At 43.2% G+C, this 27,893-nt stretch overlaps 2 protein-coding genes across 2 annotated transcripts; both read right to left on the bottom strand.

Annotated features, from left to right (window-relative positions):
- Positions 1-230: 230 nt before the first annotated feature.
- LOC106600514 (glutamyl aminopeptidase) lies at positions 231-16,060 on the bottom strand. Its single transcript, XM_014191932.3, has 20 exons — positions 15,065-16,060; positions 12,019-12,160; positions 11,598-11,732; positions 11,038-11,158; positions 10,780-10,934; positions 4,301-4,414; positions 4,056-4,190; positions 3,876-3,941; positions 3,529-3,594; positions 3,264-3,424; positions 3,056-3,138; positions 2,799-2,935; positions 2,633-2,688; positions 2,390-2,540; positions 2,203-2,276; positions 2,000-2,104; positions 1,652-1,825; positions 1,297-1,437; positions 1,065-1,146; positions 231-894 (listed from the first exon to the last, which is right to left on the bottom strand). The coding sequence occupies exons 1-20, from the start codon at positions 15,703-15,705 to the stop codon at positions 745-747; spliced, it is 2,889 nt and encodes a 962-aa protein (XP_014047407.3). The 5' UTR covers positions 15,706-16,060; the 3' UTR covers positions 231-744.
- Positions 16,061-23,835: 7,775 nt separating this feature from the next.
- On the bottom strand, positions 23,836-27,878 carry lrit3b (leucine-rich repeat, immunoglobulin-like and transmembrane domains 3b). The gene is made up of 6 exons (XM_082957958.1): positions 27,668-27,878; positions 25,415-25,613; positions 25,018-25,279; positions 24,510-24,824; positions 24,320-24,382; positions 23,836-24,218 (listed from the first exon to the last, which is right to left on the bottom strand). Exons 1-6 carry the CDS (start codon positions 27,778-27,780, stop codon positions 23,836-23,838), a joined length of 1,335 nt encoding a protein of 444 aa, XP_082814084.1. The 5' UTR covers positions 27,781-27,878.
- Positions 27,879-27,893: the final 15 nt, after the last annotated feature.

Genomic DNA, 27,893 nt, shown 5'->3' with positions numbered 1-27,893 from the left:
ACCTCTTTAAGGAATACCTAGGATAGGATAAAGTAATCCTTCTAACCCCCCCCCCCCCCCTTAAAAGATTTAGAAGCACTATTGTAAAGTGGTTGTTCCACTGGATATCATAAGGTGAATGCACCAATTTGTAAGTCGCTCTGGATAAGAGCGTCTGCTAAATGACTTAAATGTAAATGTAAATGTAAAACGTTCTTCCCTGTGGCAACACACTCATCCAGACAGCAGTATTCACAGTAAGTGCATATACGCTCTTCTTTATTTCTTATACATTCAAACACTTTTCATTGTTTGAAACATAATTTTCAAAAAAAAAATAATTATTCATGTAAATCAACACACCTGACCAGAGATGAAAAGTTATCATGGTTATTTAGATCATCTGAAATTCTGTACAAGCACTTCATACGAAATTAAATATTTCTGCATCAAAAACATACTTTTATAAGTAATGCAGGAAAGGCACTAAGTACTGTAAATTGATTCCACTAGATTAAAGATAGAGTATTCCGCTGAGTTACTGGCCGGAATTCTGTCATTTCAGATAGTTTTTCTGCCCTTCAGAAGTGTGTTTGATTTGCACAGCAGAGTGCCCAGGATGGAGAGACTTGACACTTGATTTAAAAACAAGCAGTCCTGTAGCATGATCTATCCCTATTGTTGAATGAATGAGTGGAAACCGCATGAAGGTTTGTGATTTGGATTAGGTTTACAGTTCTTTAGTCTTGTGTTGAACTGATGTTATCAATAAGTGAAGTTGCTCTCCAGCCATGAGCTGATTTCTGCCTTGTTCCTCCTGACCCACTCAATGTTGTTCTTCACTGTTTCTAGAGCTTGCTGCCTTGGCATCTCCCCAGCCCCGGCATTAGGGTTCAGCTTGAAAAAGTGCTCCATCTAAAATACAACCAAACGGTCAGTCATAAACACAGCCACAGTTTAAAGGCACAATCCACATAGATCAGTCAATCTTAAATTCGAGCACACCAGTGCTTGTTTTCAATTTAAGTGGTTTAATGTTAGATTGAGTTATTCCAGTTCTATGAATAGAAGGGCTCTGTCCTAACCTGCCACAGCTGTAGCTCTGTGTTGTAGGTGGTGCTGATTCTGGTCAGCAGGCGTCCCAGGTTCCTGTCATTGATGGTGTATCTGTAACAAAACAAAAGGAGGCTTAGTTGCTGCTGATTCAGTCAATTTACTTACAGCATCGCATTCCATGTAGTCACTATCACTTCAATGACTCTGGGCTCAGTGAATCTCCATTCAGACTCAGAGAAGTGAATCAGAGAATGGGCTCACCTGTTCACTAGGTAGTTCCAGTTGAGGATGACCCAGTTCCAGGCCATGGTCTTGCCATAGCGATTCAGAGAGACATAGCGGACCACAGTGAACAGATCCTGAGTCCTCACAATACTCTCATCTTTACATGCCTCCAGTAAGCTGTGAAACAACACATCGTTATCTTAAGCACCATTCTCTTTAGCCATATCTAGTTGAACAAACTAAAATATTCCCAGAAAAAAAGTATCACACTTTTGCCAATAAATCTATTAATAACTTTTCAATGGATTATGTTAAGAAGTGATTTTGAATAATGCTTGTAAAAATTATATATAAAGAGAAAGTATGAAGAGAATTATTGTTTTTTATTTACTTATTCAGAAGACTGATGTTCTCCACAGATGCCAATCCATACAAGAGCTTGTCCTTCTCTTGGGCCAAGCTCTCTGTTTTGTATCTCTCAAACATTACGTTCCACTTCACCCCAGTGCCTGAGTTCTTCATGCCGTAGCGATACACCAGCAAGCGCAGGTTCACCCCCACAGTGCTGGAGGTCAAAGGTCATGTTACCATTTGGGGTTAGTGGGATAAACAGGATTTTAGGAATAGGAATGCTAATAAAGTAGTTAGTTATGTCCATGTACGGCAGATTGGTTTAGTAAGTAGATCATGTGTCATTTTAGTGATTTTATTCAAGAGTCAAGACTAATACTGTATTTACCTGATGGTTCCTGCGATCCATTGGTCAAATATAGCAGATGCTTCATTTAGCACTTCCTGGTCGCCCATTTGACAAGCAATTTCCAGGACTGTCTCACGCAACAGCCTATACAAAACCAATATAGACAATACAGTTTATGATCAATATTCAGTAAACACACCAATGATCTGTCAAATACAGTAGACCGTCTCTCCTAGTCTTACCTATCTCTCTGGCTTCCCACGTCATCCCATCCCAGTTGCCTGGAGATAGTCTGCACATGCTCACGGAATAATTTCTGTAGGGAAAGTAAGTGACACCCCATGTATGAGTAAACTCACAAGATTATTTTGTGTATGTGTGTTCTGGTTAGCCAGCAGAGGGCAGAATTTTTGTTTTTAAATGACTCACCTGGAATTTGGGGTAAAGAACAGTGTCGTCTGATAACATGTCTTGCACATAGGCGATGGAAGAAGACACACGTTTCCAGACGATGTACTCAGTCTCATTGGTCAGGTATTTTGTCAGGTTGAATGCATTTCCATAATCGACAATGTCTGCCCTGATGAGGCCGATAAGACAACGACATTATGTTTAATCTCAGTTTTATATTGACAGATGTACTTCAAGTAAATGTCAGTAGTGTTAATTTACCTTCCCAGAGCAAAGACATCATCAATGTAACTGCATCGGTCAGCAGCGTCTAACTCCTAGTAAAGAAAGTGTCATGCTGATTACTACAAGTTTAACCTATGAACTGGTAAGATTAAAACAATTAATATTGCATCTGATACTATAGTAGCAGTTTGAATTATATTACCCGGTGATTTGTTTGGAGTTGTTGACTAATTGTGCTCCATATGCTGTCAGGGTGATTGACTCTGTAGAATCCAATGTGGTCGTTGTTGACCTTCAGGAGTCCATCCGTAGCAGGGGAATAGCCAGCTAAGACTAGCTCTATTCGTATGACAGACGAACGTGTATGACTTCAATTTGACTAAATACATGATGTTACCAGAGGCTGGAAATGTAATGTTAAAAAGGTCAAGTCTAGGATTTGGTCAGAAGTATCTTTACCTGGACTGGACTTGTTGAACATGATGGAAATAGACGTATTACTATCCACTGAGTACCACTTAACAGGGATGTTCCACTTGTAACTAAAATAAAAACATAGCCATTTTAGGATTTACAGGTTTCTCCTAATAAATATAGCTGAATCTACATCCATGGGGAAATCAATCAATGATCACTAAGGGATTTGATAGTGCTGTGAATAACTGACCTGAGTGGTGAGGGTGGCTGGGTGGGATTAGCATTGGGGTCCAACAGGAATCTTTGCTGGGTGAGTTTGGTCTGAGCGTCGATGGTAGACAGGTCCAGTACTGGGTAACCCATCTGTTTGGTCCATGTGTCCATCACATCTGCTACAGGCAACCCACTCACCTGCAAACAAAATGTTTTAGTGTGTATCATACACATAAAAACACAAAGTTAGATACAGTGAAATAATATCAATAATATCAACAATTTAGATATGACAAACATACATTAGCAAGTGATGCCCAAAAGTTGTCTGTTTTGGCATTCACAAAGTGGAAATCTTTCAAGTATTTCTGTTGAAGGGAGAGAAAAACAGGTTACCATCAATTTATCAATGTGGTCATCCATAGATTTAATGATAAATCAAATGCAGGCTATGTATTGCTATGACCCTTTCAAGTTAAGTATTACCATGGTAGAGTGTCTGACAGTAATCATTATTTAACAAGGAAGGGGTTGCATCTCCCAAACACTCGCTATTACCACATGATTCCGCTATTGACTGAATAGGAATCAAGAGACTTGCTGTAAGGATACTTCTATCTACTTTACGTCAGATGAAATGGACTCTTACCCGACAGCCATCCCTGAAGTTGTCTCGACCCAACCAGTCCTCCACCATCCTGAGAATTGATGCCCCCTAGAATAACAGTTACAGGAACATGTTTGGAATGAATTTAAAGACTCATTTAATTTCATTACATTTTATTTCATCCCACGAAGTAAGGTGAAAAGAGGCACAGTTTAAGATTACCTTGCTGTAGGATATGCTATCAAACACAGAGGTAATCTGAGCCGGAGTTGATACATTCACAATGATTGGATGGGAGGTGACGAGGGCATCGTCCACCATGACAGGAAGTACATCACTGATGATCATGATGTCACGCTGGTAAAGACAGAGACCGAAGTAGATTTCGAATGTATTCATTACCAGAGTTGGGGTTAAAGCAATTCCATTTCAAATCACTCAATTCAGGATCTGTCAGATGGACTCACCATTCCCCAGAGGGGCTCAGCCTTCTCTACACCAATGTACTCAAAGAAACTGGCAAAGCCCTCATTTAGCCAAAGGTCATCCCACCAATCCATGGTCACGATGTTCCCGAACCACTGCAGGATAATACAACATGCAAAGTTATCTTCCAGCTGACTTTATTTACAAACAAGTGTGTATGGGTGAGTGTGAGGGCGTGCATGTGTGTGTGTGTGAGTGTGTGTATGTTCTGGATACTTCAGCCAACAGTGGGACTCAAAGATAGCTGGACTCATAAATAGCAGGTGAGCCAAGGACACAAAATAACAGAGAAACACACACATAACAGGCAAAGCTCCAACTCTGACAACACAATATTTTCATGCACACAAAATATCATAGCATGCAGTTTAACACTCTACTGCTCTGCATTCAGTATAAAACATAAAACACAGAACAAAGTTACAGACACAATAAGAACATATAAACCCACATATTTTCTACTGGTATTTACTAGTGAAGTCAAGTGCTACTCTCACTTTTTCAAATTTCCTTATGATATACTCATATATATATGTTTTTAACCTTTATTTAACCAGGAAAAGCCCATTGAGACCCAGAGTCTCTTTTTCAAGGGAGACCTGGCCAAGAAGGCAGCAACAATCAATACATTACATAATTAAAACATACAACAACATGATCCAGCCCAAAAAAAAGCATTTACACTCCTCCGTAACAGAGTCTCCCATCAATATTTTAAATTCATTCAGTGGCACTAACATATCTAGATGAAGCATGGATTGTAAATTATTCCATGCGTCTGGTGCACAAGAGAGAATGCGGTCTTGCCTGAATTCCTGGGGACTTTAAGTAGCAACCACTTGGCAGACTGGGTATGGTAACTGCTGGTGGTGAAGGAGACCAGACTACAGAGGTAAAGAGGGAGTTTACCCAAAAGGGCATTGTAGATGAACACATACAAATGTATCTTTCTGCGCATCTAAAGTGAGGTCAAACCTACCATATGGTACAATGGGCAATGGTGGGTGAGTGACTTGGCATTTGTAATAAAGCGCAAGGATGCATGATAAACAGAGTCCAGTCTCTGTAAGACGGAGGAGGTTACATGCATATGCAACAAGTCACCATAATCAATAACAGAGAGAAAAGTGTCCTGAACAAGCTTCTTTCTAGCCATAAGCAGGAAGCAAGCCTTATTACGAAAATAAAAACCCAATTTCAATGTAAGCTATGTCACAATATTATCCACATGAACTTTAAAGGACAACTTGTCATCCAACCAAATACCTAGGTATTTGTAGGATGACACTTTTTCAATGCATAAGTCACCAGATGTGACAATGCTAATGTTCTCTGGCAGAGTTCTAGCTCTGGTAAAGGTAATGAATTTAGTTTTTTGTATATTCAAGACCAATTTGAGATCATAAAGGGAGGCCTGCAGTGATTGAAATGCAGTCTGGAGCTCTTCAACAGCCTGAACCAGAGAAGGAGCACATGAATATACAACTGTATCATCTGCATATAGATGAAACTTTGCTGGTTGCATCCCATCTCCCAAATCATTAATAAAAATTGAGAACAACACAGGAGCTAAAATGGAACCCTGGGGCACACCTCTATTAATCTCAAGAAAGCTAGACTTGTGATTGTCAGTATATACACATTGTGTTCTGTCAGAAAGATTGTTTTAGGAACTATTTACTGCCCCTTCACTGAGACCAGTGTTTCTGAGTCTAGCTAGCAACAATTCATGGTTAACTGAATCAAAGGCCTTTGATGAATCCACAAACAGAGCAGCACAATGTTGCTTTTATCAAGTCCATTAGTGTAGTTTGCCACTGCCATAGCTGCAGTTGTGATCTTGTGCCCCGATCTAAAGCCAGACTGAACCCCTCAGTATGTTCTTTTCGATTAAGAAGTTTAACCGTGAGTTCACTAGGGATTCATAGACTTTGGCCAGGATAGGGCGTTTAGAGATAGGACGATAGTTATTAGCATCTGAGGGATCTCCACCCTTTAGCAGTGGGAGGACATAAGCTGATATCCAAATGCTGGATATGGAATTGTAGACCTCAATGTAAGAAAAAGACATATGCTTTTCTGTGGATTTACATGCTTTTTTATTGCTACTGATGGATTACTGGAGTGTTTTATTTCTTTATGACTGGATCACTATCTGAACTGCACATTGTAAGCATGTTTGTTGTAACACTGGGATGTGGTTGCAACTGTGCTGATATTCACCTTCCTGTAAACAGGCTGTGGGAACAAGGAAACAGCACCCAGTTCGCACTTGCCCCTCGGTCCTGTCACTTTGGACAGTTCATAAAACTTTATGGCCAGCACCATCACCCTCTTATTGCCCAAAAAAGAACAAAAAGTCCTCATTGTTGCACATCATAGAAGGCTTGATGGATAACTGCAGGGCTGACTATCATTCCCATGACCAAATTCATGGTCAGTATCAAACCATTCCAAGCTATTGATTGATACAAAGATAGGGTTGTTCTCTTTTCCAAACTTTGAGCTCTGCCGCTAACATATGCTTCATGACTTTTCCCTCATAATTTAGGCTTCATCATGGTGACACAATACCGTCAGTGGTGATCCGTCATTCAGGGCAGGGCCACACCTGTTTAGCTATAAAATACATAGAGTATATATGTATACAGTTGAAGTCGGAAGTTTACATACACCTTAGACAAATACATTTAAACTCAGTTTTTCACAATTCCTGACATTTAATCCTAGTAAAAATTCCCTGTATTAGGTAATTTAGGATCACCACTTTATTTTAAGAATGTGAAATGTCAGAATAATAGTAGAGAGAATGATTTATTTCAGCTTTTATTTCTTTCATCACATTCCCAGTGGGTCAGAAGTTTACATACACTCAATTAGTACTTGGTAGCATTGCCTTTAAATTGTTTAACTTGGGTCAAAAGTTTCAGGTAGCCTTCCACAAGCTACCCATAATAAGTTGAGTGAATTTTGGCCCATTCCTCCTGACAGAGCTGGTGTAACTGAGTCAGGTTTGTAGGCCTCCTTGCTCGCACACGATTTTTCAGTTCTGCCCACAAATTATATATGGGATTGAGGTCAGGGCTTTGTGATGGCCACTCCAATACCTTGACTTTGTTGTCCTTAAGCCATTTTGCCACAACTTTGGAAGTATCCTTGGGGTCATTGTCCATTTGGAAGACCCATTTGCGACCAAGCTTTAACTTCCTGACATGTCTTGAGATGTTGCTTCAATATATCCACATAATTATCCTTTCTCATGATCTATTTTTTGAAGTGCACCAGTCCCTCCTGCAGCAAAGCACTCCGACAACATGATTCTGCCTCCCCCATGCTTCACAGTTGGGATGGTATTCTTCGGCTTGCAAGCCTCCCCCTTTTTCCTCCAAATATTACGATGGTCATTATGGCCAAACAGTTATTTTTTTGTTTCATCAGACCAGAGGATATTTCTCCAAAAAGTACGAACTTTGTCCCCATGTGCAGTTGCAAACCTTAGTCTGGCTTTTTTATGGCGGTTTTGGAGCAGTGGCATCTTCCTTGCTGAGTGGCCTTTCAGGTTATGTCGAGATAGGACTCGTTTTACAATGAATATAGAAACTTTTGTACCTGTTTCCTCCAGCATCTTCACAAGGTCCTTTGCTGTTGTTCAAGGATTGATTTGCACTTTTCGCACCAAAGTACGTTCATCTCTAGGAGACAGAACGCGTCTCCTTCCTGAGCGGTATGATGGCTGCATGGTCCCATGGTGTTTATACTTGCGTACTATTGTTTGTACAGATGAACGTGGTACCTTCAGGCATTTGGAAATTGCTCCCAAGGATGAACCAGACTTGTGGAGGTCTGCAATTGTTTTTCTGAGGTCTTGGCTGATTTATTTTGATTTCCCCATGATGTCAAGCAAAGAGGCACTGAGTTTGAAGGTAGGCCTTGAAATACATCCACAGGTACACCTCCAATTGACTCAAATGATGTCAATTAGCCTAACAGAAGCTTCTAAAGCTATGACATCATTTTCTGGAATTTTCCAAGCTGTTTAAAGGCACAGTCAACTTAGTGTATGTAAACGTCTGACCTACTGGAATTGTGATACAGTGAATTATAAATGAAATAATATGTCTGTAAACAATTGTTGGAAAAATTACTTGTGTCATGCACAAAGTAGATGTCCTAACCGACTTGCCAAAACTATAGTTTGTTAACAAGACATTTGTGGAGTGGTTGAAAAACTAGTTTTAATGACTCCAACCTAAGTGTATGTAAACTTCTGACTTCAACTGTATATACATTTATTTTAAAAAATGCCTTTTTTGCATGTTATTTTGGCATTAATTCATGTCACATATCAGTTTCATAACTGTAAAAAAAAAAGTATTAAAAACATGGTCTCTATCTTGAGTAAGGCAGCTCCAAAATGCAGGTGTATCAGTCTAGCTCAGTGCTTTATGTGGTTGAGGGGCAGCCAGAGGAATATACAGAGCGTAGATGTTGGTAATCTTCTTTAGTTGTGCCATGTTGGCTCAGTGTTCTGTCACTCATGGGGACACTATGTCACCACAGAATCTACAGGGAGAGCTAGTGTCACGTTCGTCGTAAAGATGGGAACAAGGCGCAGCGGGAATGTGTATGCTCATCTTCTTGTTTATTGAGAAGAACACGAAACAAAACACTTAATCAAAACAACAACGACAACGAAAAAACAGTCCTGTGAGACATACAGCTACATATGGAACAACTACCCACAAAAACCCATGAAAAAACACCCCTACTAAATAGGACCTTCATTTAGAGGCAACGAGGAACAGCTGCCTCCAATTGAAGGTCAACCCAATAACTAAACATAGAAATAGAATAACTAGACACAGACATAGAAATAGACTAACATAGAACATTAACCAAAAAAACCCGAAACACATAAAACAAACACCCCCTGCCATGTCCTGACCGAACTTACAATAACAAATAACCCCTTTACTGGTCAGGACGTGACAGCTAGGCAGTTCAAGCCCCCTTGGGTGCTGCCATAGATTTACATTAAAAGTGCCCATCCAAGAAGGCTCAAGGTCATCGGCCACAGATAAAATGTCTGTCAAATCACGTTATATCTACCGTAGCTTTGATTGGACAGACCATGTTACTTTCTAAATCTTAGCTAGCAAGCTAGACAAGCAGTCATCATCACGTCAACAATCTACTGGCAATTCCTTTTCAATCCTTGTCATATGAAGATAAATTAGATAGAGATTCTGGGTTTGATTCCAGGCTCTGTCACAGCTGGCCACGACCCTCCCCAAACCCAGGGGAGGGTTTGGCCGGCAGGGATGTCCTTGTCCCATCGCGCACTAGTGACTCCTGTGGCGGGCCAGGCGCAGTGCACGCTGACACGGTCGCCAGGTATACGGTGTTTCCTCCGACACATTGGTGCGGCTGGCTTCCGGGTTAAGTGGGCATTGTGTCAAGAAGCAGTGTGACTTGGTTGGGTTGTGTTTCGGAGGACGCACAGCTCTTGACCTTCACCTCTCCCAGGTCTGTATGGGAGTTGCAGCGATGAGACAAGACTGTAACTACCAATTGGGGAGAAAAAGGGGTAAAAAAAGAAACATTCACTTGCAACACCATGGGCCAGAAAAAGTTGAATACATTGGCCATGCTGTCAATCCAGCATGACTTCTGCTGTGTTCAAAACAACTAGAAACTCGGAACTGGGAATTCTCAGACTTCAGTGACGAGCTCCGACCAGGAAAATACGTTTTGAACGGTCATCCAACTCGGAATTCCAAACCGAGAACTATGGCCTCTTCTAGAGCACCGATCTGAAGATCACTGACATCATGATTCAACCTTGTTTTTTTTTCTCGAGTTCCCAGTTGTGTTGAAAGCCCCTTTGACAACAAAATGTGACCACAAGAAGGACCGCTGCGCCACCTCCCTGTCCAAGTGAGCACAGCACAACAACGGTGAGTCCAAAAATGGCTTGTATGCTGCTGCATAAATTAGCTCGTGCTTTTCTTCATGAGGAGAGGATACTAAATAATGTAACCATGTTTGCCAGTGGCATTCTCTTCCCATTCAAATATTTGTTTTCATACAAAAAGTTCAGTAATAGACCCATGTAATTCCAGTTGATATTGTGAGCGTCGTTTTTTGTTTTGTTGTCACCGTTATCGTGCAATTAGTGTATTGTTTAGTGTTTTGTTGTGTAGTGGCTTTGTTGGCATGCATAAAAAAATGTGTTTGCCCCACCAAAATGTACATGCTAAAATCGTCACTGAATACCGTAATATAATTTTGGGGTAATTGAGCTTGGGTCCCTCTATGACTATGAAGTATGTTTGTTAATTTTCCAAAATAAGATGTTTTACATTAGTTTTCCACTATAACATGACTAATGAATAACTCTTGAACGTTTTCTCGTGGTTGTGTTTCTGTTGTGGGAATGTTGGAGACGAGTGTTTCTCACCTGGTGGACCAGCTCATGAGCGATGACGCTAGCCACACGTTGTTTGTTGTACGATGACGACTGGTTCTCATCATAGAGGAGGTTGGCCTCCCTGTAGGTGATCAGACCCCAGTTCTCCATTGCACCTGTGCCAAAGTCAGGGATGGCAATCTTATCTGGAAAAACAAAACAAATTGCAAGCATGTGTGTATAAGGCATTATGAATGAATTGTATCCAGTAGTTATAACATTTGACAAACAGAGGAGATCTCAAATTACCTAGCTTTGGGATGGAGTATGTCATGTCGAAATATTCCTCAAAGTAGTCAAAAATTATCTTGGTTGTGTTAGCAGCATACTCTGCTGTTGCAATTTGTGCAGGCTGTGCATAGATTCGCAACTGGAAGAAAAGAAGAAAAGGATTTAAAAGCAGAGTTGTTGAGGTAGGTTATGGGAGTGTGTATACACTACAGTATGTGCAAGCATGCCTGTGTGCATACATGCGTGCATTTACATTTAATCAACACAATATTTATAATTCTTTAGATTTTCTCCAAAACATTGTAAAGAGTAACTAACTGCTGAAATCTCAACACAAAAGTCCAACAGCTGTGACACAGATTGGAGACCAAAATTAAATAAACTTTATACTTAGCTTTTACACCATTTAAAACTTTGAACTGGACAGGCTTTAGGTAAAGTGTTACAATATTTACTCTCAATATACTCTGTAGACTATAAAATATGACTTTCAACGGTTCAACAGTAAATATTTTCTTAGTTCAAGGTAGTAGAGGGACCAGTGAAAATGACTGCTGAGAAAAATTGCAAGTACTTACAGGAATTCCTCTAGACGATTTCCTTTCCACAAACGTAAACTGGTGCACAGCAAAACATACCAAATAGGTACTCATTGGAACGGATCTCTGGAAGGACGTTTTGATCTTATTGTCAGGAAGCAGCTCTGGGGCGCCCTGGAGTGGAAGAAGGTCTGTGGTTTAATACAGATGTGAGTCAGCCTCTCTTATGGTTGTGTTCTCAGCACCAAGGACCCAGAGCAAAAGATTGATGGCTCCTGCTTTTGCATTCATGGCCCTGAATCTCTTCTCCCTCTTAGTGCCTCCCATTGCAGCTTCAAGTAAACTAATGGATAACACTTTGCGCACCTTTTTTGTGATAGATTGTGGATATGCATTTATTTGGTATGTTTTATAAGGAGCGATTTGTTACTATGAAATGTTTTTCTTGCATAGACTGTACCTCCACTGGCATATTGGAGAGGGCTTCATAGTCCTTGTCATGGGTGATGGAAATCTTGTAGGTGGCCTTTTGGTTTGGCTCATCAAAACAGGGGAAAGATTTGCGGGCGTCTGTCGGCTCATGGTCGGTGGCAGCAATTTTTCTTGGAAGAAAAATAAACATGGCATGACTAAGTCACCCCTTTATATTACTTTTTATTTGACTGTTGTGTACAATAAATGTTTAAGTATGCAGAGTTTACCGGATTGTGGCTGCTAAATGTGCTTGAGCAAAGAGAAAATTGACACTTCATGGCCAATGCTGCAAGTAGCTCACTACACCTGTCCACCTTTCAAGTCATACTTATTGACACACTAAAAACTACACTACAGTCGTGGCCACAAGTTTTGAGAATGACACAAATATTAATTTTCACAACGTCTGCTGCCTCAGTTTGTATGATGGCAATTTGCATATACTCCAGAATGTTATGAAGAGTGATCAGATGAATTGCAATTAATTGCAAAGTCCCTCTTTGCCATGCAAATGAACTGAATCCCCCCAAAACATTTCCACTGCATTTCAGCCCTGCCACAAAAGGACCAGCTGACATCATGTTAGTGATTCTCTCGTTAACACAGGTGTGAGTGTTGACGAGGACAAGGCTGGAGATCACTCTGTCATGCTGATTGAGTTCAAATAACAGACTGGAAGCTTCAAAAGGAGGGTGGTGCTTGGAATTATTGTTCTTCCTCTGTCAACCATGATTACCTGCAAGGAAACACGTGCCGTCATCATTGCTTTGCACAAAAAGGGCTTCACAGGCAAGGATATTGCTGCCAGTAAGATTGCACCTAAACCATTTATCGGATCATCAAGAACTTCAAGGAGAGCGGTTCAATTGTTGTGAAGAAGGCTTCAGGGCGCCCAAGAAAGTCCAGCAAGCGCCAGGACCGTCTCCTAAAGTTGATTCAGCTGCGGGATCGGGGCACCACCAGTACAGAGCTTTCTCAGGAATGGCAGCAGGCAGGTGTGAGTGCATCTGCACGCACAGTGAGGTGTAGACTTTTGGAGGATGGCCTGGTGTCAAGAATGGCAGCAAAGAAGCCATTTCTCTCTAGGAAAAACATCAGGGACAGACTGATATGCTGCTAAAGGTACAGGGATTGGACTGCTGAGGACTGGGGTAAAGTAATTTTCTCTGATGAATCCTCTTTCCAATTGTTTGGGGCATCCGGAAAAAAGCTTGTCCGGAGAAGACAAGGTGAGCACTACCATCAGTCCGGTGTCATGCCAACAGTAAAGCATCCTGAGACCACTTATGTGTGGGGTTGCTTCTCAGCCAAGGGAGTGGGCTCACTCACAATTTTGCCTAAGAACACAGCCATGAATGAACATTTTACATTTTAGTCATTTAGTAGACACTCTTATCCAGAGCAACTTACAGTAGTGAATGCATACATTTCATACATTTTTATTTTTTGTACTGGCCCCCCGTGGGAATCGAACCCACAACCCTGGCGTTGTACACACACCATGCTGGCGTTGCAAACACCATGCTCTACCAACTGAGCCACAGGGAAGACTGGTAAAGAATAGTACCAACACATCCTCCGAGAGCAACTTCTCCCAACCATCCAGGAACAGTTTGGTGACGAACAATGCCTTTTCCAGCATGATGGAGCACCTTGCCATAAGGCAAAAGTGATAACTAAGTGGCTCGGGGAACAAAACATTGATATTTTGGGTCCATGGCCAGGAAACTCCCCAGACCTTAATCCTATTGAGAACTTGTGGTCAATCCTCAAGAGATGGGTGGACAAACAAAAACCCACAAATTCTGACAAACTCCAAGCATTGATTATGGAAGAATGGGCTGCCATCAGTCAGAATGTGGCCCAGAAGTTAATTGACAGCATGCCAGGGCAGATTGCAGAAGCCTTGAAAAAGAAGGGTCAACACTGCAAATATTGACTCTTTGCATCAACTTAATGTAATTGTCAATAAAAGCCTTTGACACTTTTGAAATGCTTGTATTTATCCTTCAGTATTCCATAGTAACATCTGACAAAAATATCTAAAGACAACTTTTGTCCACGACTGTACATTATCAACACTATCATTTTAACTTTGAATAACAGCAACTTAACCGATAATGTACTGTGACGGGTAAATATACTCTTACCTAACAGAGGTTCAACCATGGTCCTATTAGTGATAAGAATCAATGCACTCCCTGGGAAAATAACTACTGTGAAAAAAATGATGAGGTTTATTTTTCCCTCAGTGGTTTCATCCCATTACACCCCTGTCTCTTTAGTGTGACATAAAGTACTAACAGATGGTGAGCTGCTGGGCCTCATGTGCACAAACACGCACGCATGCATGGACACATACACACACAGACAAGCACAGATGCACACACTCACACTCAGCTAAACTCAGCTGTCAACACTCAGATTACGTCTCGTAAACTTGTTCCCAAAAGGAAATTGTCCTTGAAGGAATTTGGCTGAGGGTCTAAAGTTCTGCAGATTTTCTTCCCTCTCCCACATTGCATATTGGAGTCATGGTTATAGATCTATTCAAATGGGTCCAAAGTAGCATATGCAGCACTCATAACACTGAGCATGTGATTGATTTAGTTGCATTGTAAACATTCTCAGCAATCATTAATTTATGTCGTCATAAATATTGTCTTCCCCTAACGCCTCGATCAGACGGACAGCGTCATTGCTTCAATGCTGCGTAATAAATTCTGCAGATAAACATTTTAACTGGATATGTGTGCAACAAAGTTAAAAGTTCACCTTTTGCTACTATTTCTGTCAAATATACAAATACAATTTGATGCATACGTTGGATATATCCAACCTTTGCACCACAACAGAACACAGAACGCACTGCAACTGCCTCTTCAACACAATGCTGCAAGGCAAATGCAGCGTTCCATTGGAAATTAAGGTACTTCTGGTGTACCAAAATGCATACATGCATAGAGACACAAAAAAAACATACTGAAATACACCCAATCTATAACCACAAATGCATGCCTCGAAGGACTTACTTGGTGGCCCCATTTTCTGTGTAGGTGACTCTGTAGAAGCCCACCAGAGATCCGTTGAGCCAGCCCTGGAAGTCCAGGGTGAGAATGTACACCTCATTGGGCTTGGTGGCCGCAAGCTCCTCCACCGCCTCCACTACGACATACTCCTGCAGTTTGAACTCAAAGCAACCCTTGATGGCCACAGTCACATCTCTCTGAGACTGTGGGGTTTTCAGGACAAGCCTGGGGACTGCGCTGACGAACGTCTCCCGGATGTGGAGCCACAGGTGCCTCGTGGGTCGTCTCACCTCCAGGTGCACGGACACATTCCCCATGTAGAGGTCAGTGGTCAGGTCAGGCTCCAGGTGGAGGTCATAGTGAACCGGCTTCACATAGTCCGGCAGCCGGAAATTCTTCCAGTCCCCGTCAGTGTTGTTGGAGGGCTTGCAGGGCCCCCTGTCAGCTGGTGGGGGAGTGGAGGTGGGCTTGGGGGGTCCCTCGGTGGGGGCCGGGTCAGCCGGGGTACTGTCGTTCTGTGTGAGGCCCACCCCCAGCCCCACAGCTACAGCTGACACCACCACCACAGCACAGATGAGGGCCACGTGCTTTCCTCGGATGCAGTACCTCTTCTCCTCCTTCTCAAAGTCCAGGCTTTCAACCATGGTGCCCGCCTTGGTGGCGCAAGACCAAATGCTGTGGCCTCAGATATCTTCTGAATCCCCTACCGGAGGAATAACGTGAGGGAAGAAAACACTGTTTCCTGATCAGATTTCCAAGGGGTTGCAGCTGAGAGATAGCACAATGCCAAGCTGCTTTAAAACTGACCACAGATCAGTTCCTGTAAAACCTGATAAAAGCGAACCCTAGGCTGAGCTAATCTGAAACTAACAGCATATCAGAGTTCCAGCATATCAAATATGAAAAACTATTGGTCTGAGTTGATCCAAGCTCAGTCTGCCTGCCATCGAGCGCAAGGCTGCCTGTGGGAGGTGGAGAGAGGTTAGCTGTAGCGGTGGAGAGGAGGTGGAGAAGGAGGAGTAGGGTTGCTGAGGGGGAGTCTACAATAGAGAGAGGTAATACCACGCACTGGAGGCAAGTCTTATACACTAATGCAGGGCAGTTTTTTTCAGTGGGCATTACGCATATATATACTCACTTCTTAATCCCCACTGATGCATATCAAAGCATTGTAGTGGAGGTATAGGCCTACGCCATATCAATTATGTACATTGCCTTCGGAAAGTATTCAGACCAATTAACTTTTTCCACATTTTGTTACGTTACAGCCTTATTCTAAAATAGATCTTAAAAATGTAAATCCTCAGCATTCTACACACAATACCCCATAATGACAAAGTGAAAACAGCTTTAGACATTTTTACAAATTTATTAAAACAAAAAAACTACGTAACTATTCAGACCATTTGCTATGAGACTCAAAATTGAGTTCAGGTGTATCCTTTTTCCATTGATCATCCTTCAGATGTTTCTACAACTTCACTGGAGTCCACCTGTGGTCAATTCAATTGATTGGACATGATTTGGAAAGGCACACACCTGTCTATATAAGGTCCCACAGTTGACAGTGCATGTCAGAGCAAAAACCAAGCCATGAGATCGAAGGAATTGTCCGTAGAGCTCCGAGACAGGATTGTGTCAAGGCACAGATCTGGGAAGGATAGCAAAAAATGTCTGCAGCATTGAAGGTCCCCAAGAACACAGTGGCCTCCATCATTCTTAAATAGTGGAAGTTTGGAACAACCAAGACTCTTCCTAGAGCTGGCCGCCTGGCCAAACTGAGCAATCGGGGGAGAAGGGCCTTGGACAGGGAGGTGATCAAGAACCTGATGGTCACTCTGACAGAGCTCCAGAGTTCCTCTGTGGAGATGGGAGAAACTTCCAGAAGGACAACCATCTCTGCAGCACTTCATCAATCAGGCCTTTATGGTAGAGTGGCCCGACAGAAGCCACTCCTCAGTAAAAGGCACATGACAGCCCACTTGCCAAAATTCACCTAAAACACTTGTCAGACCATGAGAAACAAGATTCTCTGGTCTGATGAAACCAAGATTGAACTCTTTGGCCTGAATGCCAAGCGTTGCGTCTGGAGGAAACCTGACACCATCCCTACGGTGAAGTATGGTGGTGGCAGCATCATGCTGTGGGGATGTTTTTCAGCAGCAGGGACTGTGAGAGTAGTCAGGATTGAGGCAAAATGAACAGAGCAAAGTAGAGAGAGCTCCTTGATGAAAACCTGTTTCAGAGTGCTCAGGACCTCAGACTGGAGCGAAGATTCACCTTCCAACAGGACAACGACCCTAAGCATACAGCCAAGACAACGCAGGAGTGGCTTCAGGACAAGTCTCTGAATGTCCTTAAGTGGCCCAGCTAGAGCCCAGACTTGAACCCAATTCAAACATCTCTGGAGAGACCTGAAAATAGCTTTGCAGCGACACTCCCGAAATAACCTTACCGAGCTTGAGAGGATCTGCAGAGAAGAATGGGAGAAACTCCCCAAATACAGGTGTGCCAAGCTTGTAGCGTCATACCCAAGGAGACTCGAGGCTGTAATTGCTGTCAAAGTTGCTTCAACAAAGTGCTGACTAATGTCTGAATACATGCAGTGCATGTAAGTGTGATATTTCCATATTTATTTTTAATTCATTTGCAAAAATGTCTAAAAACCTGTTTTGGCTTTGTCATCATGGGGTATTGTGTGTAGATTGATGAGGGGGAAAAACGATTTAATGAATTTTAGAACAAGGTTGTAATGTAACAAAATGGGGAAAATGTCTAGGGGTCTGTATACTTTCTGGATGGACTGTATAAATAATCAAATCATCCACACTCTAAAGTGGAGTGAAGTCCCAGGGGTTCCTTCCAACTTCTTCCAGATGCTTATTTTTTTGGGGGGGGGGGGGAAGAGAGACCCGACGGAACGACAACTTCCATTTAAGAACAAAACGGAACTCAACAGCATTTGGAGTAAACAGTTTCCAGTTGGTTTTTCTTTGGATTTTCTCTTACCATATCTATTGTGTTATAGTCTCATACATTATTTTAACATTTCCATAAACTTCAAAGTGTTTTCTATCCAATGGTACCAATTATATGCATATCCTGACTTCTGGGCCTGATTAACAGGCAGTTTACTTTGGGCACGTCAGTCAGGCGGAAATTCAGAAAAAAGGACCCTAGCCCTATAAACATAGACATGGAATCACTGGCCACTTTAATAGTGGAACACTAGTCACATTAATAATGTTTACACACTGCTTTACTCATTTCATATGTATATACTGTATTCTATTCTACTGTATTTTAGTCAATGCCACTCCGACATTGCTCGTCCTAATATTTATATATTTCTTAATTCCATTCGTTTGCTTTTAGATTTGTGTGTATTTTTGTGACTTGTTAGATACTACTGCACTGTTGGTGCTAGGAACACAAGCATTTCGGTACACCCGCAATAACATCTGCTAAATATGTGTATGTGACCAAGAAAATGTGATTTTATTTAATTTATGTAGGCCCTAGCAGTTTGTGGGCACCACTTGTCACCATTACAGTGTAATGAATGTATTGTTTAGTGTTGTGTTGTGGGTTTGCTGGCATGCATAAAAAAATATATATATTTGTTTGCCCCACCAAGATTTACATACTAAAATCACCACTGCATGGTGGATGTATTTCGCACTGCCATGATTTTAGGTCATTCATAGTACACTGTTTCTCACCTAATTTTTCACATGGGGTGCCTTCGCCGGGCGGGCTGTTTGCGAAATTTTGGGCAAAATATGTGTATAGCCACTTCTCCATGCACATCAATACCACTGTATGCATGAATAAATACATGAAGGTGAAGAGCTTCCAAACTGTCAGATTATTAGAACATTTGTAAGTAGCATAGTTTCCTTGTTACTTCAACTTACTTTACTTGTACATTGTACACCTTTGCCTCTTCAGTGTATGTCTATAACATCATCTAGAACATTTATTCACTGCTTTAGCACACTCTGCCAACCCGGATGTCCTAGTCGTGTCTGAATCCTGGCTTAGGAAGGCCAGTAAAAACCCTGAAATTTCCATCCCAAACTATAACATTTTCCGACAAGATAGAACTGTCAAAGGGGGCGGAGTTGCAATCTACTGCAGAGATAGCCTGCAGAGTTCTGTTTTACCATCCAAGTCTGTGCCCAAACAATTTGAGCTTCTACTTTTAAAAATCCACCTTTCCAGAAACAAGTCTCTCCCCGTTGCCTCTTGCTATAGACCACCTTCTGCCCCCAGCTGTGCCGTGGACACCATATGTGAATTGATTGCCCCCCATCTATCTTCAGAGCTCATGCTGTTAGGTGACCTAAACTGGGACATGCTTAACACCCCGGCCATCCTACAATCTAAGCTTGATACCCTTAATCTCACACAAATTATCAATGAACCTACCAGGTACAACCCCACATCCGTAAACACAGGCACCCTCATAGATATCATCCTAACCAACCTGCCCTCCAAATACACCTCTGCTGTCTTCAACCAGGATCTTAGCGATCACTGCCTCATTGCTTGCATCCGTAATGGGTCTGCGGTCAAACAACCACCCCTCCTCACTGTCAAACGCTCCCTAAAACATTTCAGCGAGCAGGCCTTTCTAATCGACCTGGCCCGGGTATCCTTGAAGGATATTGACCTCATTCTGTCAGTAGAAGATGCCTGGTTATTCTTTAAAAGTGCATTCCTCACCATCTTAAATAAGCATGCCCCATCCTGTGGTGTACTGCAATAGCATTAAATAGCCCCCTCGATATGCAACTTTTCCAGGAAGTCAGGAACCAATATACACAGGCAGTTAGGAAAGCAAAGGCTAGCTTTATCAAACAGAAATTTGCATCCTGTAGCACAAACTCAAAAACGTTCTGGAACACTGTAAAGTCCATGGAGAATAAGAGCACCTCTTCCCAGCTGCCCACTGCTCTGAGGCTAGGAAACACTGTCACCACCGATAAATCCACGATAATTGACAATTTCAATTAGCATTTTTTATGGCTGGCCATGCTTTCCACCTGGTCACCCCTACTGTGGTCAAAAGTCCTGCACCCCCACAGCAACTTGCCCAAGCCTCCCCCATTTCTCCTTCACCCAAATCCTGATAGCTGATGTTCTGAAAGAGCTGCAAAATCTGGACCCCTACAAATCAGCCGGACTAGACAATCTGGACCCTCTCTTTTTAAAATGATCAGTCGAAATTGTTGCAACCCCTATTACTAGCCTGTTCAACCTCTCTTTCGTATCGTCTGTGATCTCGGAAAGCTGCCGCGGTCATCCCCCTGGTCAAAGGGGGAGACACTCTAGACTCAAACTGCTACAGACCTGTATCTATCCTACCCTGTCTTTCCAAGGTCTTCGAAAGCCACGCTCAAGGTCCTAAACAATATCATAACCTCCATCGATAAGAGACAATACTGTGCAGCTGTATTCATAGACCTGGCCAAGGCTTTCGACTCTGTCAATCACCACATTCTTATCGGCAGACTCAAAAGCCTTAGTTTCTCAAATGACTGCCTCGCCTGGTTCACCAACTACTTCTCAGACAGAGTTCAGAGTATCAAATCGGAGGGCCTGTTGTCCGGACCTCTGGCAGTCTCTATGGGGGTGCCACAGGGTTCACTTCTCAGGCCGACTCTTTTCTCTGTATACATTTACATTTACATTTACATTTAAGTCATTTAGCAGACGCTCTTATCCAGAGCGACTTACAAATTGGTGCATTCACCTTATAATATCCAGTGGAACAACCACTTTACAATAGTGCATCTAAATCTTTTACGGGGGGGTTAGAAGGATTACTTAATCCTATCCCAGGTATTCCTTAAAGAGGTGGGGTTTCAGGTGTCTCCGGAAGGTGGTGATTGACTCCGCTGTCCTGGCGTCGTGAGGGAGCTTGTTCCACCATTGGGGTGCCAGAGCAGCGAACAGTTTTGACTGGGCTGAGCGGGAACTGTGCTTCCTCAGAGGTAGGGAGGCAAGCAGGCCAGAGGTGGATGAACGCAGTGCCCTTGTTTGGGTGTAGGGCCTGATCAGAGCCTGAAGGTACGGAGGTGCCGTTCCCCTCACAGCTCTGTAGGTAAGCACCATGGTCTTGTAGCGGATGTGAGCTTCAACTGGAAGCCAGTGGAGAGAGCGGAGGAGCGGGGTGACGTGAGAGAACTTGGGACATCATTGATGTCACTCTTGCTGCTGGTGATTCTCTGATCCACCTCTATGCAGACAACACCATTCTGTATACATCTGGCCCCTCTTTGGACACTGTGTTATCTAACCTCCAGACAAGCTTCAATGCCATACAACTCTCCTTCCGTGGCCTCCACCTGCTCTTAAATGCAAGTAAAACTAAATGCATGCTCTTCAACCGATCGCTACCAGCACCTGCCCGCCCGTCCAGCATCACTATTCTGGACGGTTCTGACTTAGAACATGTGGACATCTACAAATACCTAGGTGTCTCCTTCCAGACTCACAATAAGCATTTCTAATCCAAAATGTTATCTAGAATCGGCTTCCTATTTCGCAACAAAGCATCCTTCACGCATGCTGCCAAACATACCCTCGTAAAACTGACTATCCTACCGATCCTTGACTTTGGCGATGTCATTTACAAAATAGCCTCCAACACTCTACTCAGCAAATTGGATGCAGTCTATCACAGTGCCATCCGTTTTGTCACCAAAGTCCCATATACTACGCACCACTGCGATCTGTATGCTCTCGTTGGCTGGCCCTCGCTTCATATTCGTCGCCAAACCCACTGGCTCCAGGTCATTTATAAATCTTTGCTAGGTAAGGCCCCGCCTTATCTCAGCTCACTGGTCACCATAGCAGCACCCACCCGTAGCACGCGCTCCAGCAGGTATATTTCACTGGTCACCCCCGAAGCCAATTCCTCCTTTGGCCACCTTTCCTTCCAGTTCTCTGCTGCCAATGACTGGAACGAACTGCAAAAATCTCTGAAGCTGGAGACTCATATCGCCCTCACTAACTTTAAGCACCAGCTGCCAGAGTAGCTCACAGATCACTGCACCTGTACATAGTTTTAAAGCAAGTTTACGGCAAATTGGACACAGTTTGCAAATGTATAACTAATTTCAGGGAATTGGGAAACCTAGTCAATTGCACAACTGAACGCATTCAACCGAACCCCTCTGATTTAGAGAGGTGCAGTGGGCTGCCTTAATCAACATCCATTGCACCCACGGAGCAGTTGTTGATGGGGGTTAACTGCCTTTCGGTTAATGGCCAAACACTCTTAACTGCTACGCTATCTGCCTCTAGGCTACCTGCTCATTTTGCCATGGGGTGAAGAGGAAAATTGGTAGTGTTACAGGTAATTTCCTGAAATTCTACACATTTTGCCATGACTTATGCCATGTTAGAATTATATCTGAGTGAGAGTGGCTAACAAAATCAATGGGGGCACGTGCCCTTCATGTCCGGTCGGTAATTCAGCCATGATTACTACAAGTTTAGATAGCTGGCTAGACTCATTTACCAATCTAAAAATGTGACAATTGAGTGACTGTTATTGATTGACAAAAGGAAAACTGCTGATGCACAACCAAATTTCGAAACTGCACCTTGTGTATTCTACTGTTCTAACAGTAAATTGAGACCGCAACTGAGTTCGGCCGGGGGCCCTAAGCGACCGCTTATGTCGCTGTTGCCTGGAGGCGGCCCTGGATGACGTCAAAGATAAAAGGTCATGGTCAATGCCAAATCCAATATCAATACACATTAATAATACTATACTGCAGGTAAATACAACACATATTCAGTAGGAATTATTTATATAGTTTTCCAGACATTTAACACACACAAACACACACTTTATGACAGTGCAATTTTCTTAAAGGGCAATTCCACCACTTTTGAACCTCATTTTCATTATGTCCAGCACAATACCAGTGACTACATATGTATAAATGACACATTTCTACTTTTTGTGAAAAGAATATATAAAGTTAAGAAGTTGATCATAAAAAGTTAAAACATTTTAAAAACAGGGATTTTCAAACACTGACATTCGTGGTGACGTAGGGAGCAAGAAAATACCCTCCCTCTGGCTAAGGTTTTAAAAAAAAAATAATCTTACTTTTAATCCTGCCCTGTTATTTCATAGAGAAGCATTTTTGAGGACCTTTCTTCTCTTCTTTTTTTTTTACCAAAGATCATAGAAACACACCATTTTCTTGTAGACACTGGTATGGTGGAGGAGAGAATGAATATGAAGTGGCGGAATTGCCCTTTATAGCTGAGCTCCTAGTAAGAATATGTCCTTGTAATCTTTAACACAAGTACAGATCTTACACAGATAAGAGGGTGATAAGCCTTATCTCTCTAAAAACAGTAAAACAAAATAAAACAAATCTGGAAAAAGAATACATCAGATCCACAATGGTAATCGTTGTCACTTAAAAAGCGTAACAGTAGTTTGCGCTTCATGTCTCTGGGCTCTGGACGCCCTCTGTTGGCCACTGATCCCTCTGTTTTTAAAGGGTCATGTATGAGCTCCTTAAAATATTGACCAACAGAAAGGCATAGAATAAGAAGGGTTATTATAGTAACAGATGAAAGGGCCACTATATCTGGTCCTTGCTGTTTTCTGGTGAAGACGATGTAGTGGTAGACTTTTCTGGTGAAGTGGGTATAGTATTGACATATATCTGAGGTTTTCTGTTTGACTTTGGGGCTAAGGTCTTTTTGCGTTTGGGTTTGTACTTCTGTGGTGAGGACGATTACATTTTTTTCAGGGGGGTGGGGTCCGGGGCCATTTTGATACTCTTGGTCTTGTTCATTGGAGTGGGGGGTGTAACATACTTGAGGTTCAGAAGAGTCTTCTTTTTTGGGGTGGAGATTGAAGTAATATTCTGTGCCCGTTTCGGCTTTTGTGGGAGAGGTTTTCTGTTGTTGGATGAGGATCTAGAAGGAGTTTTGCGGGTCTTGTTCTTTATGGAAGGGGGCACAGCAATCACCCCCACCACCCTAAGTCTAATGGGGGCTTCTGCTGTTCCCGCCATATTCCGTGCTTGGCACCGATATTCTCCTGCATCCTTGTACGAAAGTCCATTTAGGTAGATGATGGACCATCGGATTCCCACACGCGGAGATTCCTGAATAACTGTAATGTAACACAAAAATAGGTGACTCAAGTCTATTGACAAGACATGTGGCAATAAAAGGGTCAAAACGCAGCTAGCCGAGGTAACATGAAGTACTTACAGCTGTCCAAGTTAATGGGTAGTTCTTCAGGGTCAGCTTTGCTGTACGGTTGTTGACAGCACTCTGTCAAAATCAAACATAATCAGACATTTGAAAACAACAGCACAGGGAAGGATTTTCCATGTTAAAATTGAAGAGTAGGGTTGAGTTTAATTGGGTGCAATGTTACAGAATGTTCATAGATATTTACCTGTGTTGTATATGGAGGCTCCTGCTGCTTTGGTCCAGGTGAGTACTGGCGTGGGGTAGCCTGTGGCATCACAGCGGAGCATCACGTTGCTGCCCAGCGGGGAGGTAACCCGGGTGGCTGAGGGCTGGACAGAGGGCCTCTGGCACCGCGACAAGTCAGCCTCTGTGAGGGGGGCCCCCAGCTGGTCGGCGGTTCCCCCGCTACGGCTACAGGTCAGGAGCTGGTCCATCAAAACTACAGGGCTCCCCTGGTACTTAGACTGGGCCAGCAGCATAGAGATTTGGCAGTCACACTGCCACATGTTGTCATGGACACCTGGAGACACAAAAAAGAGCCGGACCATTTGGCTTAGATTTGAAAAGGAGTGAAATGGGGAACATGTCCAATAAGAAATGAATGTTTTTCACGTGAACGTTTGAGATATGAGCATTTCTCAATTCAGATGCTGTCCTTTGACAAGGGACCTATTTTTGCATAGAACACTAAGATTACTATTAGTGAAACATACCCAGCACTCTTCTCTGTGTTGGGCCTACCAGCTCGGCAGGGAGAGGGAACCAAAGGTCCAACAGCTCTGAGGGCAGAGTGGTCAGTCTGTTGCTGGACAGGTCCAGGTAGGTGACGTGGGGAAGAAAGAGGGCAGCGTGGGCAGGGAGGCTGGAGAGGCGGTTATTGTGCAGACCCAGGGTGCGCAGACGCGGCATGTCCCTAAGCCCCTCCCAGGGGAAGGCAGAGAGAAGGTTCCCATCCAATCGCAGCTCACGCAGCGCCTTCAGGGAGAGGTAAGTTTTAGATACTGTCAAATTTAGTTTTCATACAAAACCAAGTAATTCTAAGGATAGTGTTGCAGATACTGCTAGTTTAAATAGAGAGGATTATACAGGTAAGAGTATGCCCACTTCTACCTTCAAGTTAAGGAAGCTGCTGGGGTGGATGGTGGTGAGGGAGTTGTAGGTCAACCACAGGAACTGGAGCTCAGACAGATAGAAGAAGGCTGCCCGGGGTACTCTGGAGATAGAGGTCTTCTCCAGACGAAACTTGACTGTGTCGGCTGGAGCATTGAGGGGGATGGCCGACATGCGGGGTTCACTGCACAAAACAGACCTGTCAGTGCAAACAGCGTGATATATGAATCATGTATGTGAAGAATGCACTGAGAAGAGTAGCTAGCTATCAGAGCTAAAATGCCTATCAGTCCTATTTAGCAACTCAAGGAATTTAAGAGTTCACTGTGTTTGTTGTATAAACAAACAAGCATGGCAAATGACATGTCTACCACCTCCTTTGCCGTTATTTTTTACAATAACATTTTACTCAACCTCTGACCAAACATACACTGCTCAAAAAAATAAAGGGAACACTTAAACAACACAATGTAACTCCAAGTCAATCACACTTCTGTGAAATCAAACTGTCCTCTTAGGAAGCAACACTGATTGACAATACATTTCACATGCTGTTGTGCAAATGGAATAGACAACAGGTGGAAATTATAGGCAATTAGCAAGACACCCCCAATAAAGGAGTGGTTCTGCAGGTGGGGACCACAGACCACTTCTCAGTTCCTATGCTTCCTGGCTGATGTTTTGGTCACTTTTGAATGCTGGCGGTGCTTTCACTCTAGTGGTAGCATGAGACGGAGTCTACAACCCACACAAGTGGCTCAGGTAGTGCAGCTCATCCAGGATGGCACATCAATGCGAGCTGTGGCAAGAAGGTTTGCTGTGTCTGTCAGCGTAGTGTCCAGAGCATGGAGGCGCTACCAGGAGACAGGCCAGTACATCAGGAGACGTGGAGGATGCCATAGGAGGGCAACAACCCAGCAGCAGGACCGCTACCTCCGCCTTTGTGCAAGGAGGAGCAGGAGAAGCACTGCCAGAGCCCTGCAAAATGACCTCCAGCAGGCCACAAATGTGCATGTGTCTGCTGAAACGGTCAGAAACAGACTCCATGAGGGTGGTATGAGGGCCCGACGTCCACAGGTGGGGGTTGTGCTTACAGCCCAACACCGTGCAGGTCGTTTGGCATTTTCCAGAGAACACCAAGATTGGCAAATTCACCACTGGCGCCCTGTGCTCTTCACAGATGAAAGCAGGTTCACACTGAGCACGTGACAGACGTGACAGAGTCTGGAGATGCCGTGGAGAACGTTCTGCTGCCTGCAGCATCCTCCAGCATGACCGGTTTGACGGTGGGGTCAGTCATGGTGTGGGGTGCCATTTCTTTTTGGGGCCGCACAGCCCTCCATGAGCTCGCCAGAGGTAGCCTGACTGCCATTAGGTACCGAGATGAGATCCTCAGACCCCTTGTGAGACCATATGCTGGTGCGGTTGGCCCTGGGTTCCTCCTAATGCAAGACAATGCTAGACCTCATGTGGCTAGAGTGTGTCAGCAGTTCCTGCAAGAGGAAGGCATTGATGCTATGGACTGGCCCGCCCGTTCCCCAGACCTGAATCCAATTGAGCACATCTGGGACATCATGTCTCGCTCCATCCACCAACGCCACGTTGCACCACAGACTGTCCAGGAGTTGGCGGATGCTTTAGTCCAGGTCTGGGAGGAGATCCCTCAGGAGATCATCCGCCACCTCATCAGGAGCATGCCCAGGCGTTGTAAGGAGGTCATACAGGCACGTGGAGGCCACACACACTACTGAGCCTCATTTTGACTTGTTTTAAGGACATTACATCAAAGTTGGATCAGCCTGTAGTGTGGTTTTCCACTTTAATTTTGAGTGTGACTCCAAATCCAGACCTCCATGGGTTGATAAATTGGATTTCCATTGATTATTTTTGTGTGATTTTGTTGTCAGCACATTAAACTATGTAAAGAAAAAAGTATTTAATAAGATTATTTCTGTCATTCAGATCTAGGATGTGTTGTTTAAGTGTTCCCTTTATTTTTTTGAGCAGTATATTTCTAAAATGTTGTCCAACAATTCCAGAGCACATAAATATTGATGCATAGTTGATCAAAATGTAGTCCGTCAGACAATGCTGTATAAAGTACAGTATATGTTTTAAAAAACAACACCAATGATCCAAGATGTTATGTAAATTCATGCAGATCCATTGTCATGAGAGAAGGAGCACACCCAAGCAAGCAACTGAAATTAAGGCAGTAAATTAAGACATTTAATTAACTAAAGTGTACGCTACCTGAGACCTGTCCCATTGCTCCCTCCTTGGTAAACACAAGTACACAGAGTAGGGCAGGAATGGGCCACCAGGAAACAACAATGTAGCATCTGAACCAAGAGAAGTCGATACATTATTCACCAAGCAAGGCCAGAGTAAGCAAAACCTCTGTTTAGCTCCATATTCCTCTGTTTAGCCTCTGTTTAGCTGACATTCCCAGTCTGCCGCTCCCAAATTCTCCTACATT

The sequence above is a fragment of the Salmo salar genome, chromosome 01, assembly GCF_965601325.2.
Source record: "Salmo salar chromosome 01, fSalSal1, whole genome shotgun sequence".
NCBI classification, from domain to species: domain Eukaryota; kingdom Metazoa; phylum Chordata; class Actinopteri; order Salmoniformes; family Salmonidae; genus Salmo; species Salmo salar.
Note: the sequence above shows the minus strand (reverse complement) of the source record. Positions and strands in the feature narration are given on the sequence as shown.